The 20,979-nt window shown below is 36.6% G+C and overlaps 1 protein-coding gene across 1 annotated transcript in view; it reads left to right on the forward strand.

Annotated features, from left to right (window-relative positions):
- Positions 1-9,499, forward strand: part of LOC128703130 (uncharacterized) — a 129,102-nt gene extending 119,603 nt beyond the window's left edge. The window contains exon 5 of the mRNA XM_070103456.1: positions 9,070-9,499. Within this exon, the coding sequence (XP_069959557.1) occupies positions 9,070-9,285 (216 nt within the window). The 3' untranslated portion in view covers positions 9,286-9,499. The remainder of the gene's footprint in view (positions 1-9,069) is intronic.
- Positions 9,500-20,979: the final 11,480 nt, after the last annotated feature.

The following is a 20,979-nucleotide window of genomic DNA, read 5'->3' on the forward strand; positions in this document are numbered from 1 at the left end:
CACTAGTAAGTAAACTACCAGCTGCATCAAATACCTTTAACACAGACTCTGATAAGTTTCAAACATACTATACCAATAAAGGGGTAACCCCAAACAGTTGTCAACTAGTAAGTGTATCTCATGACTTTATTCAAAAAGAACTAAGCAGGTTAAACCCAACTAAGAGCACAGGCCCTGATAACATCCCGTCTAAGTTCCTAAAAGATGGTGCTTCTGAACTGTCAATCCCTATTGCTCACATAATAAATCTATCAATCACCACTAATACAGTACCGGAGGGGTTCAAGGAGGCCAGAGTCACTCCTATCTTCAAGAAAAATAGTAGGTCTGATGTAAGCAACTATAGGCCTGTTAGTATACTCAGTATAATATCTAAAATTCTAGAGAGGGCGGTGTATTCTCAAGTAGTTAAGTACCTTAATGACAACAACATTCTCCATAGCTATCAATCGGGCTTTAGAAGATCCTACTCAACCGACACCTCCCTTATTAATCTGATGGATTACCTGAGAACTGAAATGTCAAAGGGGAACCTCATAGGCATGGTAACCTTAGACCTGCAAAAGGCCTTCGATACTGTCAACCACAATATATTATGTAATAAACTTCAAGCTATTGGTATAGGTTCTGTAGACTGGTTTAAGTCCTACCTTAGCAACAGGAGACAAATAGTCAAAATCAACAAAACAGAATCAGAACCCCTGCCGATAACATGTGGAGTTCCCCAAGGTAGTATTCTGGGTCCCTTATTATTCTTATGTTATGTCAATGATATGCCTATCAGTGTCAAGTGCAAACTCCTACTGTATGCAGATGACAGTGCTCTGTTAGTGTCAGGTAAAGACCCACAAGATATTGCTAATGTTTTAACACTGGAACTGGAGTCCTGCAGCAAATGGTTAGTAGACAACAAACTATCATTACACCTAGGGAAAACTGAAGCCATTCTCTTTGGCACGAAACATAAACTGAGAAGGGTAAATAATTTTAATGTTCAATGTAATGGGGAGCCCATCACTTTGGTTTCATCAGTAAAATATTTGGGAATCCCCTTTGACCCATGAATGTCAGGAGAATTGATAGGGAACAGTGTAGTAAAGAAAGCGAATGCCAGGCTGAAGTTCCTGTATAGACAAGCACAGTGTCTACCTACTGAGGCTCGCAGGACCCTATGTCTAGCCCTTATACAATGCCATATGGATTACGCTTGCTCTTCTTGGTACTCTGCCTTGACAAAAAAACTGAAAGATAGACTGCAAATCACCCAGAACAAAATCGTAAGATTCATCCTGGGGCTGGGACCAAGAGAACATGTAGGCCAGGAAGAATTACAGCAGTTGGATATGCTGAATGTTGAAGACAGAGTAAAACAACTGAAGCTAAATCATGTTTATAAAATTGCTCACAAACAATGTCCAGAATATCTTGCTGTCAATTTTGTCAAGGTTGGGAACCAAAGCAATCATAGTACTAGGGGGAGAGAGCACAACTTTGTAGTACCCACAGTCAGTGGCCAGGCTTCAAACACCTTTTATTGTACAGCAATAAAGGAATGGAACAGACTACCCGCACATGTCAAAGCCAGTCATAGCGTGAACCAGTTCAAGAAGAGTGCCAAAAGGTGTCTGATGAATGTAGCTACAGAAAGGGAGGGGAATGATTTTCTATTTTTTAGCTAACATACGTGTAAATTTTACCTTATTCCTTGTAATGACCCTCGTATTGTAGATAGTCTTAATGACCTTGGTGTAGCAGATAGTCTTTTTAGTATGATAATAAGATGTTATCTTCATTGTAGAATAATAAGAAAATATTATAACCTTTATACTATAATAATAAGGTAAAAGGACCCCAATGGAAATAAGTCACTCTGTCTGACTTTTTTGGGTTATCCTAGGTTCTCTACACATATGCTGCTATGTATGATAATTCTATGTAACTGTATTTGTGTATACCTGAATAAACTTACTTACTTACTTACTTACTTACTAAGGGGTTACTAGCCCATTGCTCCCGGCATTTTAGTCGCCTCATACGACACGCATATCTTACGGAGGAAAGATTCTTTTCCACTTCCCCATGGACAATAGAAGAAATAAAGAAGAACAAGAGCTATTTAGAAAAAGGAGAAAAACCTAGATGTATGTATGTATATATGCATGTGCGTGTCTGTGAAGTGTGACCAAAGTGTAAGTAGGAGTAGCAAGATATCCCTGTTATCTAGCGTGTTTATGAGACAGAAAAAGAGACCAGCAATCCTACCATCATGCAAAACAGTTACAGGTTTCTGCTTCACAGTCATCTGGCAGGACGGTAGTACTTCCCTGGGTGGTTGCTGTCTACCATGTACATTGGTATTAATGTACATTTAAAAATTATATTATAATTTTCTTACATGAATAGTTACTAAGCTCAAGTGCAGCTAACATTATTAATGTGCATTTAAAATTTATATAACAATTTTCTTACATGTAAATGCAAAGCTCAAGTGTAGCTAGGATTTATTCAAAGGTAAGTTGTACTATTTACCTTTATAAAGGGCATAATTTAGTACATAATCAGAGTTATTAATTAAGTTGAATTTAATACATTGCATCATGGCTGAAAATGAGGAAATTAATATAGAAGACAAACATATGGAATATAGAGCAAAGAAAGCATCACTGCAAGCTAGAAAGGGTCATGTAACCAAGGCATATAATAAATGTTAGGAATTAATGAATCAAGAAACTGTGAATACTGATGATTTAAAATTGTATTAAGATGCTTTGGGGAATAGATGTGATTCATACAAATTATATTACAACAAATATGAAGGAGATTTATTAGTAAACTGTGTAGATGAGACTGAAGTAGATCTCATGATTAATCAGTATTATGAATTAGAAGAAAACATTCTTTCTTGTAAAAGTCAGGCTTTGCATAAATTAAAAGGTGTAAACCAGGCAGTTAATCAGTCTGCTCCAACAAATAGGATGTCTTTGCCAAAACTCCCAGAATTATGTTTACCTGTATTTAATCCTGGAGAAAATTGGGAGGAATTTTGGTCAATTTTTAAAGCAGCTGTGCATGATAGGAATGACCTAGCTTGTGTAACTAAATTATTTTACCTCAAAGGACAGGTAAGAGGAGATGCTCTCATTCTTATACAAGCCTTTCCCAATGTAGATGACTCTTTCAAGGAAGCAGTTGACTTGTTGAAGGGCACTTATAGTAATATAGAAAAAAGTAGGTTGGATCTAGTGAATATCGTTGTTAATTTAAAATCTCCAGATCACTCTTACAAAGGTTTACAGCAGTTTAGAGATAAACTGGAGAGCACTCTCAAAACTTTAAGTAATAAATATAATCTGAAGGAATCAGACTGGTTATTGAGTGCCATGGTACTTAATAAATTAAGCTGTAAAACACTTGAATGACTCTCGAACAAATATCACAAGGGTTATTTTGGTCTGGAGGAAATAAGACTAAGTCTACAAGAATTAATTATGCAGTTGCAGACCAGCCAACTAACTCATTTTAAAGATGTAACACATAATAACTCTGAGGTATCTGTCAAGATTCACAAAGGGAAAAATTATCCCAATGGTAATAATCAAAATTCATTTCCTAAAAATAGTTGCATAGGTGCATATCAAGTAGCAAGAATCAGAAATAATGATTCTCCACAAGGTAAGAAGAATAAGTGCCCTCCTAAGAGTAGCTCATTTAATAAGAAACCAGTCAGAGAAAAGAGAGATTGTCTTTTCTGCAAGGGTACTAATTTTTCTAAGAATTGCAATGCATACAATTCATGGAATGATAAAGTTGAAAGATTGGAGGAACTTGACAGATGTATCAGGTGTTTAGGTAATCACAATGTAAAGGATTGTCATGCCAAATTAAACAACTGTTATCAATATCACAAAGGAAGACACCATATAGTCATGTGTAAAGATCTATATGATAATGTTGATAATAATGATAATGTTGACAATCCTGACACAACAGTAGCTAATGTAAAAATTGCTGCTAATGTTAATAATGATGGTTTTGCTGAAGTAGCCTTACCTGTGTTACAGGTAAAATTTGATGATAAAAGGCATAAATAAAAAAATGTAAATGCATTATTGGACCAGGGATCCCAGGGTACTTTCATAAAACGTAAATGTCTTGATGGTATGAAAGTACAGATGGGAGATCCCACAACTTTAAAATTATCTGGTTTTCTCTCAGATAAAAGAGCTCAATTTTATGACACTGTCTATGTACCTGTCAGATTGGGCAATGAGAAAAAACGTGTTAATGCAGTAATTGTAGATAGACTACAAGAGAAAATATCTACAGTAGGGCTTAGTAAAGCTACAGAAAGACTTTCACATAATGTAAAATTGGCACCTTCTGGTGTAAGTAATGATTCTGTAGGCTCAATAAATATTTTGATAGGTAGTGACTATTATGCCTCCTTTGTGAAGGGTATGGTAAAGAAATGTGGTGTCACCCTTTTGAAGACTGCAGGAGGCCATGTAATGTATGGTAGGATTCCTCGTAATAATAATTCATGACTGGAGGAAACTACAAATACCATAACTGTGTGTCTTACTCATGAAATCGTATCCCAGTATAATTCTTCCATAGAGGATGGTGTTGAGCCAGTGCATAAATTGTGGGAATTAGACAGCATTGGAATAAATGTAAATGAAGAAAGTCCAGACGATTCTTTTACTCAAGAACAATACGTGAGAGATGTAAAATTTGAATCTGTTCAATACTGGGTGCGACTTCCGTGGAGACTGAACCATCCAGAATTGCCCACAAATTAAAGAATGGCATATGGACAGTTAAAGGCTCAGCTCCACGAACTGAGTAAGACACCAGAATTGTTAACTGCCTATAATGATATAATTGCTGAGCAGTTAATTAATAAATTTATAGAAGAGGTACCTCCTGAGCAAGCCAAAATTTATGGTCACTATTTGCCAAATCACGGAGTGAAGAAGGATTCTAAAACTACTCCTTTGAGGATTGTGTTTAATTGTAGTGCCAGGAGTAACAAAAATGTACCTAGTTTAAATGACTATTTGATGACAGGTCCTCCGTTGACTGAAAAATTAGGAGATATCTTATTAAATTTCAGAGTGAAGCATTATGCCTTTATGGCTGACATAAGTAAAGCTTTCCTAAGAGTGGGTTTACAAGAGGCTGACAGGGATTGTACCCACTTCTTATGGTCTGAGAATCCTAGTGACCCACTTAGCCCTCTGAAAAGCTTTCACTTTAGGAGCGTATTATTTGGTGCTACATCCAGTCTGTTCCTACTTCAAGCGACGATAAATGCACACCTTAAACGTATGGAAAGTCCATTGAGTAAAGTAATGAGCAAACAATTTTATGTGGACAATTTCCTGGGTGTGACGTCAACTGAAGTGCAAATGTGCCTCTGAGGGAATGGAATAGTAATTCGTCCAAATTGAAGGACAAAATAAGTAAAGATTACCCTGGAGATGAAGTGCCAAAATGTAATAAGGATTAACTTGGGATAATGAGAGAGATTTGTTAATGTTAAAACCTAATAATTACAGTATGCCCAATAAATTAACTAAGAGAGTTTTGCTTGCTGAAGTTTCCAAATGTTTTGATCCACTAGGTTTAGTGTCACCCCTTACTATAAGAGGGAAATTATTAATTCAGGAAGCATGTAAACTTAAATGTGCTTGGGATGAAATTCTGCCTGAGGAATTCATTAACAGGTGGTATGAATTAATTGGCGATTATGAAAAAATTCCAATGTTGGAGTTCCCACGCCAGGTGGCCAATCCAAATGGGAAAAATTTACTCCACATTTTTTGTGATGCTTCAAAATTGGCATATGGAGCAGTTGCTTACCTTCAATGTAATAGTATTATTTCTCTTGTTATGTCTCCAATTATATCACGTACCTTGCCTCAGTTGGAATTAACAGCCATTTATGTAGGTGTCAAATTAGCTAATTATATAAGAAATAAGTTGCAGGAGATAAATATTAGCGACACTGTAATTTGGTCTGATAATGAGGTATCCTTACAATGGATTCGTAATGGAAACAGTGAAATTGTGTACGTACAAAATAGAGTCACTGAAATTAATCAGATACAAGAGAAGTATAATAGTTTGGGTCAGCATATGTTAACATTTAATCATATACCTGGTGAGGAGAATCCAGCTGATTTCTTGTCTCGAGGTTTATCTTATGCTAAATTTGTAAATGCTGTATCATGGTTTAAAGGATCGAGCTGGTTGGTAAATAAAGCTAATTGGCCTGTACAAAAGGCGTATATTGCTCCTGTTGAAATTACTGTGACCACCGCTCCAATAGTTTGTCCTTCATTAGCCATTGATATAAATACGTATTCCTCTTTACCCAAACTAATCAATGTAACTAAATTGGTGTTTAAATTTCTAAACAAGATGAATCTCTCATATAAATTTTCACATCCTCTTGAATACTGGATAAAGAGGGTACAGGAAGAAATCTATGGAAATGAGATTAAATTGATGATGGAAAGAAAAATTGTGAAAGGCTCCATAATAGAGAAATTGGGGCTGTATTTAGAGAACAATATAATTAGGTGCAGAGGTAGGTTACAAAACTCATCTAACAAATTTAATTTTTCTAAATGCCCATAAAAATGTAATGCATGGTGGGATACAAGATACCTTAAATTGTATTAGGGAAACTTTCTGGATTCCACAAGGACGGCAAAGTGTAAAAAGGGTGATTAAATCTTGTGTAATATGTCGCCGTGTGGATGCCAGATCTTATATGTACCCAGGTCCTCCACCACTGCCAAATGAGCAATTTGAGTCATTTAGAAATGAACTCCCCCTGGCCGCAGTGTGGAAAATTCTGTATATATTTTCCAGAAATACAGAAGTTATATGTAAATAGATGGCCATACTGTATTCAAAAAAAAATTATGTTATAAAAAATGGGAAGAAGCTGCGCCTGTGCACCCCTCAAGGAAGGTTCCTTGATGTTGGTGAGGGGCTCTTGATTTAGGGAATTGGATCTGTGCTCCAGTTCCCCGAATTAAGCCTGAATGCCTTTCACGTCCCCGCCCCCAGGTGCTGTATAATCCTCCGGGTTTAGCGCTTCCCCGTTGATTATAATAATAATAATAATAATAATGCGCCTGTGCAGAAGAGACTCGCCATTATTGTTTGAATTGAACAGGACGTTGGTGAAAAATAAGAAGAATTTTTTGTTCTCTAGAGGTTAAAATTGGGCTGACACCTCTCAAATAGGAGGCGAAATTGTTGGATGTGTATTCCTGCATAACTTGAGATATCAGGCGACTGGACAAGACAACTCCAGGAACCTCAGATAAGTCTGTTATGTTTGTAACTCTGGCCAGTGTTATTTTTATGTATAGACAGTGAGGTTTTCTGAGTATGATACACCTTGATCTCCAGTCAAATTGGTGAGTGATTTTAAGATATTCTCCTTCTGTTATGTATATGTGTATATATATAATTCTTTATTAATTTAATATACAGTCCACAAATTTATATATTTACCAGCATTCATGTTGATACATATTTCATTTGTAATTAATGGGTCCAGAGCAACTTGTGGATATGACAGTGGTAGGTATCCAAGGGGGACATTTTTTGTGACCTAGGTGTCCCAAATTCCTACTTGCCTATGTAACTGATAAATAATAATTATCTTTGTTATCACTTACTGTTATGTACATAATGAGTTACATTCAGATAAATGCAATTTTCCACAGATGGTATGCTCAAGAGACTGTCCAGGAATACCATAATAATAATAATAATAATAATAAGAATAATAATTCATTGGTTAACACTTATTTTCTGGCCAGTGATATTACACTGATAAACCATACCACGGGAGGGATTTGAACCCGCGATCAGAGAGTCTCAAAACTCCAGGCCGTCGCGTTAGCCACTGGACCAGCTAGCCACAATAAGATTCGTCCAACTAGGTACATTTCTATACCCTAGGAATAGGGCACCACTGTGACCACAAATGCAAGTTTCTTACAGACGAATCTCCAGCTAGCCGTTTTGAGACTCTTGGAGTTTTGAGACTCTCTGACCTCTGGTTCAAATCCCGCCCGTGGTATGGTTTGTTTGCAATCGTGTCATTACGATTTCGTGAGTCATATTACACTGATTTTAGGGTAAGTTTGTAGTGTTGATTCCAAATACGTCATCGGTTTTGCATTTAAAGCTTCTAATGGAGCTGTCTATAAACAGCCGAAAATCTCCTGGTCAATTTTCAAGTTCCATACGAAGATGTCCAGGGATAATATTTCAGTAAACAATTTCTTCATCTTGGATGAAGTAAGGAAGGAATTCAATCTCTCTCGTCCAGCAAGCTGTTATTTTAACATCCTGTTGTGGACAGTTATTTTCTTTTAGTCTGGATTCTAAAAGTTCTAATGCTATCTCTTCTTGGGAGAACTGCTGGGGTGTTAAAAAGGTTACTTCATATTCGGTTTCCCTGCTATCACCTGTGTTACATTTTAAACCCTGAGTTTTTCTAACATCTGACAGTGGAAGGTCGGGTATGGGAACATGTTCACAGTGTGGCACAGGTCTCCTTGCTGGCTCCAAATCAGGATATTCCCACTTGACTTTGATGTTTTTCTTTGTTTTTGTAAATAGTATTCGCCACAAATTTACCAAAATGTATTGGTATTGTTTAAGAAGGTTCTTCATGAAAAACTCAATTTTACTGGAAAAAAAAATAAATGTTACAATATTGTCACGTGGTCGTTGTTGATACAGCTTCTTTGGTTAAATATTAAATAATTTAAAAATAAAATTCCAGTCATTATTAAAACTATCTCTTTGTATAAATTGTCAATACATTTACATGTACATGCGTTATGGCTAAGTTCCCAGTTAATTGAGGGTAGGTATGCAATATCTCACAAAACAGAGCCAATTTGAAAAAGCTTCTGCCATTCTCGAATTCAACAACTCCAAAATAATAGTTGGCAAATAACTTTGGCAACGATTTTTTTTGGTGACCAGTGTAATAACAAAAGCTCACTTCAACATTAATTTCATTTACAGAAATACTTGTGGCCATGGGCGATTATGAACATGACCACTCATGACTCTTACATGTGTCTGAGTTTCCCAGGCACTCTGCCCTTCCCTACGCAACGATATAAGGACGCCTACGTCGGGATGAGAACCTACAGGAGACAGTACAAGAATGATGGTGTGAGGAGGGAGTGTCCCATGCAGTGTAGACCAGCACAACACAAGGACTGGAAGTATTGTTGAGTGATGCACCTTAAAAACAAGCCTTATTTAAGTATGAGTTGGAACTATACTGCAATAAAGTTACATTATTTTGAAAAAGTACGACAGTCTTAAAAGAATTTGTTTTTACTGACACCAGAAAATATTGCATTCTGTTCTGTATTACTTATTTTGTAAAGATATTTAATAAAAAAGACTCCTGTGTCAAAATGCAAACACATACACAAATATATATACACACACACAAATATATATATATATATATATATATATATATATATATATATATATATATATATATATATATATATATATATATATATATATATATATATATATATACATGGATAAGTTTATGAAGAATAATTCTCATAAAATCATCAAAAGGACGATCTATCATGTCAAGGAGTCTATTTGCTAAAAGAGATTTTGGCAAAACTTGTTCATTCAAACAGGTTTTTTGAAAAATTAAGTCGAATTTTAAGCTTGTGTGACCTGATCAGTGCAGAAGAAGTCCTTGAATAAACAAGATTTGAACAAATTTCTTTTACCCAATATTATCCTTGACAAGAGAGATCTTCCTTTTGATGATTTTATGAGAATTATTCTTCAGAAACATATTGAAATAACTAAAATACAGGAGAAGGAAGCATTCAAAATATTGAGAAACAAAAAAACACTCCTTTAATCAGGCCATTCCATTAGAATGGAAACACAGTATGTTGGATAATTGCTATAATAAACTCAAAAGAATTTGTAATGAACTCAAAAATAAACTACAATGAAAATTAGACATTATAATTAAAAACAGTGATTGGACAAAGCATGCTAATAACAATTTCGTAATTAACTTATCAGATGAAATATTAGATAAAAATACAACTGCTGCTCTAGGTTTTGGTCTAAGTTTTGCAACTTCAAAAAAACTTAATGATGTTGAAATTGCAAAAGCCTTTTGTAACTTTGAAAAATCTTCTGATTTATCCTCTGATGAAATTAATATTAGTAAAGGAATGGTATATAACTCTATGTTAAAACAAAACATTCCAAATTTCCTTCAAAGATTCTGTAAGTCTTATGATACACTTATTAATAATAAAAAATGCACCTTACTAAAGCAGATAAAATAATGCAATAGTAATTTCGAAAGAAAATGATTACCAAGAAAAAATTAATAATCTCTTAGATGATACTGAAACCTATTCTAAACTTAGGAAAAATCCCCTAGAAACCGTTAACAGAAATTTCAATAAAACAATAAAACTTCTACTGAAAGGCAAAGATGAATTAATTAAAAAAAATACTTCCACTGATCCATCTTTGCCTTACATGTATGGAATAATAAAAACACACAAACCATGGGATCCAGTCAGACCAATTATTAGCTCCATAGGATCAGTTTCTTATAAATTATCTAAATGGCTTGTTGATATTTCGAGCCCTATTGTTGGAAAATTTTTCTAATTTCAATGTTAAAAGCAACTTCCATTTAGTGGATAAATTCAGCACCTTGACTTACTTAAATTATTTCAATATGGTTAGCCTTGATGTTACTTCCGATTTACCATTGCCAGTTCCTACTATCATTAAACTTATTAAAGTTTGTATTATTGATACAAAATTTGTATTTAATGACGAGTTTTACACTCAGAAGTTTGGTATGGCAATGGGAAATCCTCTTTCACCTGTTCTTAGTAACCTATACATGAAATTTTTTGAAACAAGGTTGCTTAACACAATCCTCCCTAATAGAGCTAAATGGTTCAGATATGTTGATGATATTTTGTGTCTTATGCCCAAGAATGTAGATATAAACCATTTCCTTGTTAAATTAAATAGCTTAGCTCATTCTATAAATTTTACTGATGAGTTCAAAGTAAATAACTCATTGCCTTTCCTAGATGTGTTAATTATTAAGGTAATAAAGATTTTAAATATAAAATATACTGAAAACCTACAAATAACTGTTCCTGTGTACACTATTATTTTTGAAGATTGAGATACTTATGCAACATATCGGAATCTTTATTGAGGAAACGTTTCGCCACACAGTGACTTCATCAGTCCAATACAAAGCTGAAAGGTGTAAGGAGAGGAGGAGTTTGAGGTAATCAGTCCCTCAGCCTGGAGTCGATGTATTAAGTCCATCAATCTTGTAGAAAGTACATTCTACAAGATTGGACTGATGAAGCCACTGTGTGGCGAAACGTTCCGTCAATAAAGATTCCCATATGTTGCATAAGTATCTCAATCTTCAACTTGTTGGTTTTCAAAACCATTCATCACAACTATTATTCTTCACATCAAGACAGAGTTAAACTGTCGGTTTTCTCATCACTGTTTTTGTAGTCCAGAGTTCATAGATGAAGAAATATCCAAAATTTATGAAATAGCTAATGATCGAAAACACCCAAGAAACGTAATTGATAATTGATAAATAGCAAGAAATACTTTTTACAATCCAAAAAGGGACAACCAACCTTATTCAACTAAAAATATATTGGTTCTCCCTTACCATGAAAACTTGGTTGATGTACCTTCTCTTCTTAATACTTTCAATATTAAAGTTGTATTTAAAAATCTTAATACAGTAAAAAACTTTTGATAAAAAATAACCCCCAAAATACTGACGGATGTAAAATACACGATAAAATTTATTACGATCAAACTGGTAAAAGTCTTGAACTGGACAAGATTCTAATGCTCTATTTATTCATGTGAGAGATTTCAACCATCCAAATGATTTTCTAAAGGCTGAGAAAGGTATATCAAGTAAGTCCATGGTCGACAGGAATATAATAGACTCATGTTTCATAAAAAACAGTTTTGAAAATAATATGAATATTTCTTTTGGTTTATATAAATTGGATTCATTTATAATTAATAAAGTTTGGGAAGAATTTAATGATAGATTAGATAAATCTTAATGCATGGGTGGAACATCAGGTGCGCTTCACAGGGTCGGGTGCCGTCACGCTACTGTGAGGTGCGATCCTTGTTATTATGATGTGATTGTGAGGTGTAGTCTTTCCTCTTTATAAGCCTTCTTGTTGATGTTTTGTGTTTCATAGTGCCTTGATAATGTGAGAAATCACGAAAGCGCTTGGAATTTCACTATTTTTTCATAGTGGATTTTCATATTGTGATATCACCTGTTTACTGTGATCTTATTGTGTGTGTATATATATATATATATATATATATATATATATATATATATATATATATATATATATATATATATATATATATATATATATATATATATATATATATATATATATATATATATATATATATATGCAATAAGATCACAGTGAACAGGTGATTTCAAAATATGCAAAACAACCACTCTGAAAGAATAGAGAAATTCCAAGCGTTTCGTGACTACTCACATTATCAAGGATAATGTGAGTAGTCACGAAAGCGCTTGGAATTTCTCTATTCTTTCAGAGTGGTTGTTTTGCATATAAATATATATATATATATATATATATATATATATATATATATATATATATATATACTCTCACCTATTTGTGGTTGCAGGGGTCGAGTCATAGCCCCTGGGCCCGCCTCTACACTGTTTGCTACTGGGTTCTCTCTCTCCATGTTCCATGACCTTTATCAAACCGCATATTAAAACTATGTATGGTTCCTGCCTCTACTACGTCAATTTCTAGGCTATTCCACTTCCAGACAACTCTATGACTGAAGAAATGCTTCCTAACATCATTTTGACTCATAGGAGTCTTCAGCTTCCAATTGTGACCCCTAGTTTCTGTGTCCCATCTCTGGAACATCTTGTCTTTGTCGACCTTGTCAATTCTTCGCAGTATTTTATATGTCGTTATCATGTCTTCCCTGACCCTCCTGTCTTCCACTGTCGTCAGGCCGACTTCCCTTAACCTTTTTACATAAGTCAATCCCGTTAGCTCTGGGATTAGTTTTGTTGCAAACCTTTGCACTTTCTCTAATTTCTTGACGTGCTTGACCAGGTATGGATTCCAAAGTGGTACTGCATACTCCAATATGGGCCTGACGTATATGGTGAACAGAATCTTGAACGGTTCCTTAGTGAGGTACCGGAATGCTATTCTTAGGTTTGCCAGACGCCCGTATGCTGCAGCAGTTATCTGATTGATGTGCACTTCAGATGTGCTTGGTATTATACTCACCCCAAGATCTTTTTCCTTGAATGAGGTCTGCAGTTTTTGGCCACCTAGACTATGCTCTGTCTGCGGTTTTCTTTGCCCTTCTCCGATCTTCATGACTTTGCATCTTGCATGGTTAAATTCATGGATCCAGTTGCTGAGCTAGGCTTGTAGCCTGTCCAGGTCTCTTTGTAGTCCTGCCTAATCCTCGACAGATTTAATTCTTTTCATTAATTTCACATCATCTGCAAACAGGGACACAGGTCTTAGGACTGACCCCTGTGGAATCCCGCTCGTCATAGGCGCCCAGTCTGACACCTCGTCACGTACCATGACTCGTTGTTGCCTCCCTAGCAGATATTTTCTGATCCATTGCAGTGCCTTTCCTGTTATGTGTACCTGATCCTCTAGCTTTTACATTAACCTCTTGTGAGGAACTGTGTCAAAGCCTTGTTGCAGTCCATGAAATTGCAGTCTATCCATCCCTCTCTCTCGCATCTTACTTCTGTTACCTTGTCATAAAACTCAAGTATGTTTGTGACACAGGATTTTCTTTTCTTGAAACTGTGCTAGTTGTCGTTTATAAACTTGTGTCTTACTAGGTGCTCCACCACTCTCCTCCTGATGATCTTCTCCAAGATTTTGCATACTATACATGTCAGCGACACAGGTCTGAAGTTTAATGCCTCTTGTCTGTCTCCTCTCTCAAATATTCGGAATACATTTGATATCATCCACACCTTACTTAGTTGCCCAGTTTCAATGGATGCGTTGAAGATTTTTGTTAGTGGCACACACAGCATCTCTGCTCCCTCTCTAATTCCTCAGAGAGAGATGTTGTCTGGTCCGACCGCCTTTGAGGTATCAAGTTCACATTGCAGCTTCTTCTCCTTCTCCTCAGTTGTGTGTATTTCATCAAGCACTTGTTGGTGTATCTCCCTATTCTGAATTCCTGAAGTCCTTTCTGTTTCCACTGTAAATACTTCTTTAAATCTCATGTTGAGCACCTCACATACCCTTTGGTCGTTTCTTGTGAACTCCTTACCCTCCCTCGTCAGCTTGATTACCTGGTCCTTGACTGTTGTCTTCCTCCTGATGTGGCTATACAACTGCTTCGGGTCAGACCTGACTTTCGATGCTATGTCATTCTCGTATTGTCTCTGAGCCTCCCTTCTTATCTGTGCATATTCGTTTCTGGCTCTTCGACTAATCTCTTTATTTTCCTGTGTCATTTGTCTTCTGTACTCTTTCTATTCTCTAGTGCACTTAGTTTTTGCCTCCCTACACCTTTGCGTGAACCAAGGACTCCTTCTGGTCTTCTCATTACTTCTGTTTCCCTTGGGAGCAAACCTCTCCTCTGCCTCCTTGCATTTTGTTGTCACATAGGCCATCATTTCTCTTACTGGTTTTCCTGCCAATGCTCTCTCCCACTGAACGCCTTGTGTGTGTGTGTACTCACCTATTTGTAGTTGCAGGGGTCGAGTCTTAGCTCCTGGCTGTGTGTGTGTGTGTGTGTGTGTGTGTGTGTGTGTGTGTGTGTGGGTGTGTGTGTGTGTGTGTGTGTGTGTGTGTGTGTGTGTGTGTGTGTGTGTGTGTGTGTGTGTGTGTGTGTGTGTGTGTGTGTGTGCATGTGTGTGTGTGTGTGTGTGTGTGTGTGTGTAAGTGTGGAGCACCCACTGTGAAAAGAATAGTGAACTTCCAAGCACTTTCATGATTTCTCAAATTATCAAGGAACTGTAAAAATAAAAGATCAACAGAAAGCCACATAAGGACGAAACTACTGCACTCGGTCAGCTTACAACAACTAACCTTTTATAATGATGTAAGTAAGTAGTCACGTACGAGTCAGACACGGCTTATATTCTGCACAAAATTTCAGATTTTACCATGTCTAATGTATCTTAAATTCTTCCTAAATTTTATTAAATTAATCGAATTTGTTATCTTAAAGCAATATTCATATTTATTTCGAAAGTACCTTTTTATGAAAATTAATTCTATTATATTTCTCTCTACCATAGACCTACTTTATGTAACTTTCTTGGCCATTTGAAAATCAATTGAATTGTTAAAATCTCTCAAGTGAATGAACAGAGCGTTAGTATCTTGTCCACTTTTAATGTTATATTGATGTTGTAATTTTAGTTCAGGACTTTTCCTAGTATGACCGTAATAAACTCTATCATCTTTTTTATGAGGAATGTTGTAAACACACCTGTCAGCGTTTTGGGGGGAATTTTTTATCAAAAGCTATTTTTTACCTTATCAAAATTTTTAGATATAACTTAGATATTAAAATTCTTAAGTACAGAAAAATATCTAAAAAAATTTCACGGGGCTCTGGTGGCCTGGTGGTTAACGCTCTCGCTTCACACGGTGAGGGTCCGGGTTCGATTCCCAGCCAGAGTAGAAACATTGGACGTGTTTCTTTCCACCTGTTGTCTATGTTCCCCATCAGTAAAATGGGTACCTGGGTGTTAGTCGACTGGTGTGGGTCGCATCCTGGGACACTGACCTAAGGAGGCCTGGTCACAGACCGGGCCGCGGGGGCGTTGACCCCCGGAACTCTCTCCAGGTAAACTCCAGGTAAAGGAGAACCAACAATTTTTTAGTTGGTTGTCATTTTTTTAATTGTAAAATGTATCTTTAGCAATTTTTAGAGAATTATAAGTTAAGTGTTTTGGGTATTTTAGATAATTAGCTATTCATAAATTTTCAAAATTTCTTTGTCTATGAGCTCAGGGCTGCAAATACGCAAACCTCTCAAAAACATTCATGAGAATATGGAAAGTTTAACTCTATCCTGATGTGAAGAATGATACTGCACATAAATATAGTTATTTGTTGGTTTTCTTAATAATTAAAACATCTAGAAAATTTGTTGCTTAAATACAATTTTCATTTTAAAATTCTTAAGTAGAGAAGGTATATCAAGAAGGTTTTAATGGTACGGGAGAACCAACGTATTCTTGGTTAAATGTGAGTGTTTGTCCTTCTTTGAATTTTAAAATGTATTTCCAGCAATTTAAGAGGATTTACCAATTAAATATTTTGGGTATTTTAGATTTCTAGTCATTTCATAAATCATCAAGATTTTTTATTTATGAACTCTGGGCTACAGATATGTAAAACTCTCAAAAACATAAATAAAAATAACGAAATTTTAACTTTTGCATCATGATGTAAAGAATAATAGTGCACATAAGAACAGTTATTTGTTGGTTTCCTGTGTATCTAGAAATTAAGATCGTCGTTTCCTTGAATAATTTATACATTTAAAAAAGTCAGTTTGTTCAAACTGCAATAAAATTTATGTAATGAGCTATACTATTTAATTCAACAAGGAAATAGTTTACATTTATATTCTTAGGCGTTAATCCAAACATCAGCAGCTTATCTATACCAATTACATCTATTGTTAAACACTCTTGTTTCAAAATATTCCATGTATAAATTGATAAGGAGAGATGAGAGAGGCTTTCCCATTGTAATACCAAACTTCTGTGTGTAGATCTCGCCAATACAGATAAACATTGTGTCAATATTTTGAAACAACACTGCTTAACAAAATCCTTTCCAACATAGCTCATTGGTATGGATATGTTGATAATGTTTTGTGTCAAATAGTAAACTTCAAAACGGTTAGGTAATTTCTCACATTATCATGGATCTGATATGTGTTTGTTTTATGTCTAATACCAAAGAATGTAGATATAAACCATTTCCTTGTTAAATTAAAGAGTCTAGCTCATTCCCTAAATTCTACTGTTGAGCTCAAAAACCTTGAGATAGTAAAAAAAAACTTCTGATTAAAACTTTTCCCAAAAATGCTGCTAACTCTATCTTCAAGATTTCCAGTAAAAAATAAGTTCATAAAGGTCAAATTTAAACTCAGATTACAACAATATAAACAGAGCATTAGATAAGACACATATGCAACAGTTAGGTATCTTTATTTCGAAACGTTTCGCCTACACAGTAGGCTTCTTCAGTCGAGTACAGAAAAGTTGATAGAAGCAACTTTTCTGCACTCGACTGAAGAAGCCTACTGTGTAGGCGAAACGTTTCGAAATAAAGATACCTAACTGTTGCATATGTGTCTTACCTAACAATCTGTCGGTATTTTATACCATTTTAATGTTCAGAGCATTAGAACTGTACAAGGATGTAATGCTCTGTACGTCATCTAATATATTTTCAAAATCTCGAGAAAACTGTATCAAGCAGGTCTATGGTTCAAGAAATATAAATGAATCAATTTTAATATGGATATTGGTTTAGGATAATAGAAATGACACTCATAATTAATAAAATTTAGAAAGAAATTCATGGTATATTTGACAAATCCTTCCCAATCCCACCCACATACATCTTATATATATACATACACACATATATATATATATATATATATATATATATATATATATATATATATATATATATATATATATATATATATATATATATATATATATATATACATTTTCTCTACGTCTACAGCAGGACTCGAACCTGCAAACTTTGTATCAGAGTAACCAGTACTTTACCACAGAGCTAGACTCCAGCTAAGTATGGGCGTCTGGCTGAAGACAAACGATGTTACCCCATACCCCCCATACCCCCTGGTGACCCAGCGGTGCTCCCAAGAGGGTACTGTTAGACAGAATGGTAGTAGAGACTTCCGGAAGGATTCTTCGCACGGCATTGATTATTTCCTCGTTCGCTGTGATAATTTCACACTTGGAGGGATTAAGGATGAGTCCCAAGTCTTCTCGCTGTGTTTTCACCAGTTGTAGGTCCTCTAACAGGGACTCTTCAGCACCTGCCAGAGTGCCATTATCCAGGTACCAGATGTTGAGCTCGCTGCATAGGCTGGAAGTTAGTTCTCTTACTGGCAAGCAGAAGAGAAGTGGAGCGAGTGGGTCACCCTGCTGAACACCCTCTGATGAGAGAATTTCATGTTCTCCAAACAAAAGAATTGAGGGTTTGCTGTAACCGGCTGAAATGAAGGGAAAAAGACTGGGGAACCGATCCTGAAAGGCCGGCACGACATCACTCTTCACCATATTAAAGGCATTTCTAAAATCAAGTTTGACAACGGCCTTATCTTCTGGAAGGTCCCTGATGTAGGCCCTTGCCGCAGGAGCTGCGGCTTCACTGCCTTGAGAGACCCCAAAGCCCAGTTGGTGTGGCTGGAGTAAACTGGCAGCTTCTATGCGAATGTTTCTTACTGCTGCTTTGGCAACGAGACGGCGAAAAGTGTTACCAACAGCAATGGGTCTGATTCCTTCATCCTTCTTCTTGAAAGTACATAGTGAGGCTCCAAAACAGAAGATTTAATTTCTTCTGGGATTCGCCCAGCCAGGCAGTTGTTGACGAAAGTTGTTAAAACTCAGTGAGAAGAATTGATGCAGATGCACCAAGTACTGCAGAAATGACACAATCACCTTATAGATTTCTGATTCTGGCAAAATTAATTGTTCAGTGATGGGGTCTTCCTCAGGGTTGTTGTTGATGGCTATGGTGTCCCTTGTTGCATGCTTGTATCATAGTGCTTGGGCTGTGGTCTCACCTCTGGGAGCTACAGTGTCGTCACTTGTAATTATTCTGATTGCTTCCACTGTGTTACCCTCCTCGATTTTTTGGCTAACCTGTGCTCAGATTTTCTGGTTTTCAGTGGAACTTTTCTTGGGTCTACCTCTGTGATTCCTGCGATGATGGGGCAGAGGGACACAATTATCCGTTCTTGAGTAGTTACGCACTGCCTTGATGACTGATGTGGTTAGCAATTTGCCTCATTTTTCACGAACTAAAACACAGACATTGAAGAAGAGGAGTAGGTTGTACTATGCTTTAATGGTGCCTTGGGCTTCTAAGTTGGGCGAGCCGCTTTAGGGATGTGGGATAGGGCACTGTTAGCAGTGGATTTGAATGCCAACAGAAAGTTATTGCAAGTGAGGAGGTTGCCATTGGAATTGTCATCTGCCTGTGGAGGCTGTGGGCTGCTCTCTGCACACCCATGATGTGCACGAATAAGGCCATCCCTGTTGTGTGCTCGAAACTCTCCATACACCTGACATGTGCCTCTTCTTTCATTGTTGGGTGCACTGTTTCCCTGGCTTTGTGGTTGGCTGGCTGCATCATCTGCCAGATCTCAAACTGTGTGGTAAGCCCAGGCTGAAAGGAAAATGGAGCATGGCACATACCACATGTGGGGGAAGGAGAGGGGTCTCCCGTCCTTATGGTGGGCGGTGGTGAACAAACACTCCATTGTCGTAACACGAGCACAGGGTGTATGGTGCCTGTTTGGGGAAGGGGAAGGGGAAGGGGGGGGTGTACACAGTTTTACCCGTCAACCTCCAGCTCCTCCTCCATGAGGCCTTCCTTCACTGACCTCTCCTACCCATTAGTGACCGTCATGTTCCCTCACTGAATTCACATACACAACACTTTTCTTGATTCTCAAGGAAGAGAAGAAATGCAGAGTCTTCTAGACGTTTCCAACAAGAGCAGCAGATATTCACACACCAGCCTGTTGATGATAATCCTGGTAGGTGCTCTTAATTGGGCGAAATTGTGCCAAAACCACAGAGCAGGATGTCCACAGCACCTTTCTGGAAGACCACAGTAAACAGGTGATATCAGAATATGCAAAAGAACCACAGTGAAAGAGCAGTGAAATTCCAAGCACTTTCGTGAATACTCACATTATCAATGAACTATGAAAACAATACATCAATGAAAGACATAAAGGGTCAAGACTACACCTCACACACCCGTGACGACACCCAACTCTGTGAAACACACCTAATACTCTACCCAAGAATTAAGATTTATTACTTGTTTAATGTACTACCTGAAGTTTACCTGCAGAGAGTTCCGGGGGTCAACGCCCCCGCGGCCCGGTCTGTGACCAGGCCGCATGGTGGATCAGGGCCTGATCAACCTGGCTGTTACTGCTGGCTGCATGCAATTCAACTTACGAACCACAGCCTGGCTGGTCAGGTACCATCATTAAATTCCTCTCATATTTTATTAATTGTAAATGAATCCAATTTATATAAATCGAGGGAAATATTCATATTATTTTCAAAACTGCTTTTTATGAAACATGATTCAATTATATTCCTGTCGACCATGGACTTGATACAACTTTCTCAACTTTTAGAAAATCAAATGGATGGTTAAAAATCTTTCACATGAATAAATAGAGCATTAGAATCTTGTCGAGTTCTAATGCTATATTTATGTTGTTTTAATCTTAGTTCGAGATATTTACCAGTTTGACAGTAATAAACTTTACCACAAATTTTACAAGGAATCTTATAGACATCCGTCAGCATTTTGGGGGGAATTCTTTATCAAAAGTTTTTTTTTTTTTACTGTAACAAGATTTTTAAATACAACTTTGATATTAACCTGGAAACGATCCAAATGTATATATTCGTTTTTACCGCTAGTTCAAATTTGGCATGACTGGCCTGAGATGCCTTGTCAGCATAGAATGGGTCCTAACACTCAGTGTGCATGGTATTAAAAAAATCTGAGACCAGTTAGC

The sequence above is a fragment of the Cherax quadricarinatus genome, chromosome 85 (assembly GCF_038502225.1).
Source record: "Cherax quadricarinatus isolate ZL_2023a chromosome 85, ASM3850222v1, whole genome shotgun sequence".
NCBI lineage: Eukaryota > Metazoa > Arthropoda > Malacostraca > Decapoda > Parastacidae > Cherax > Cherax quadricarinatus.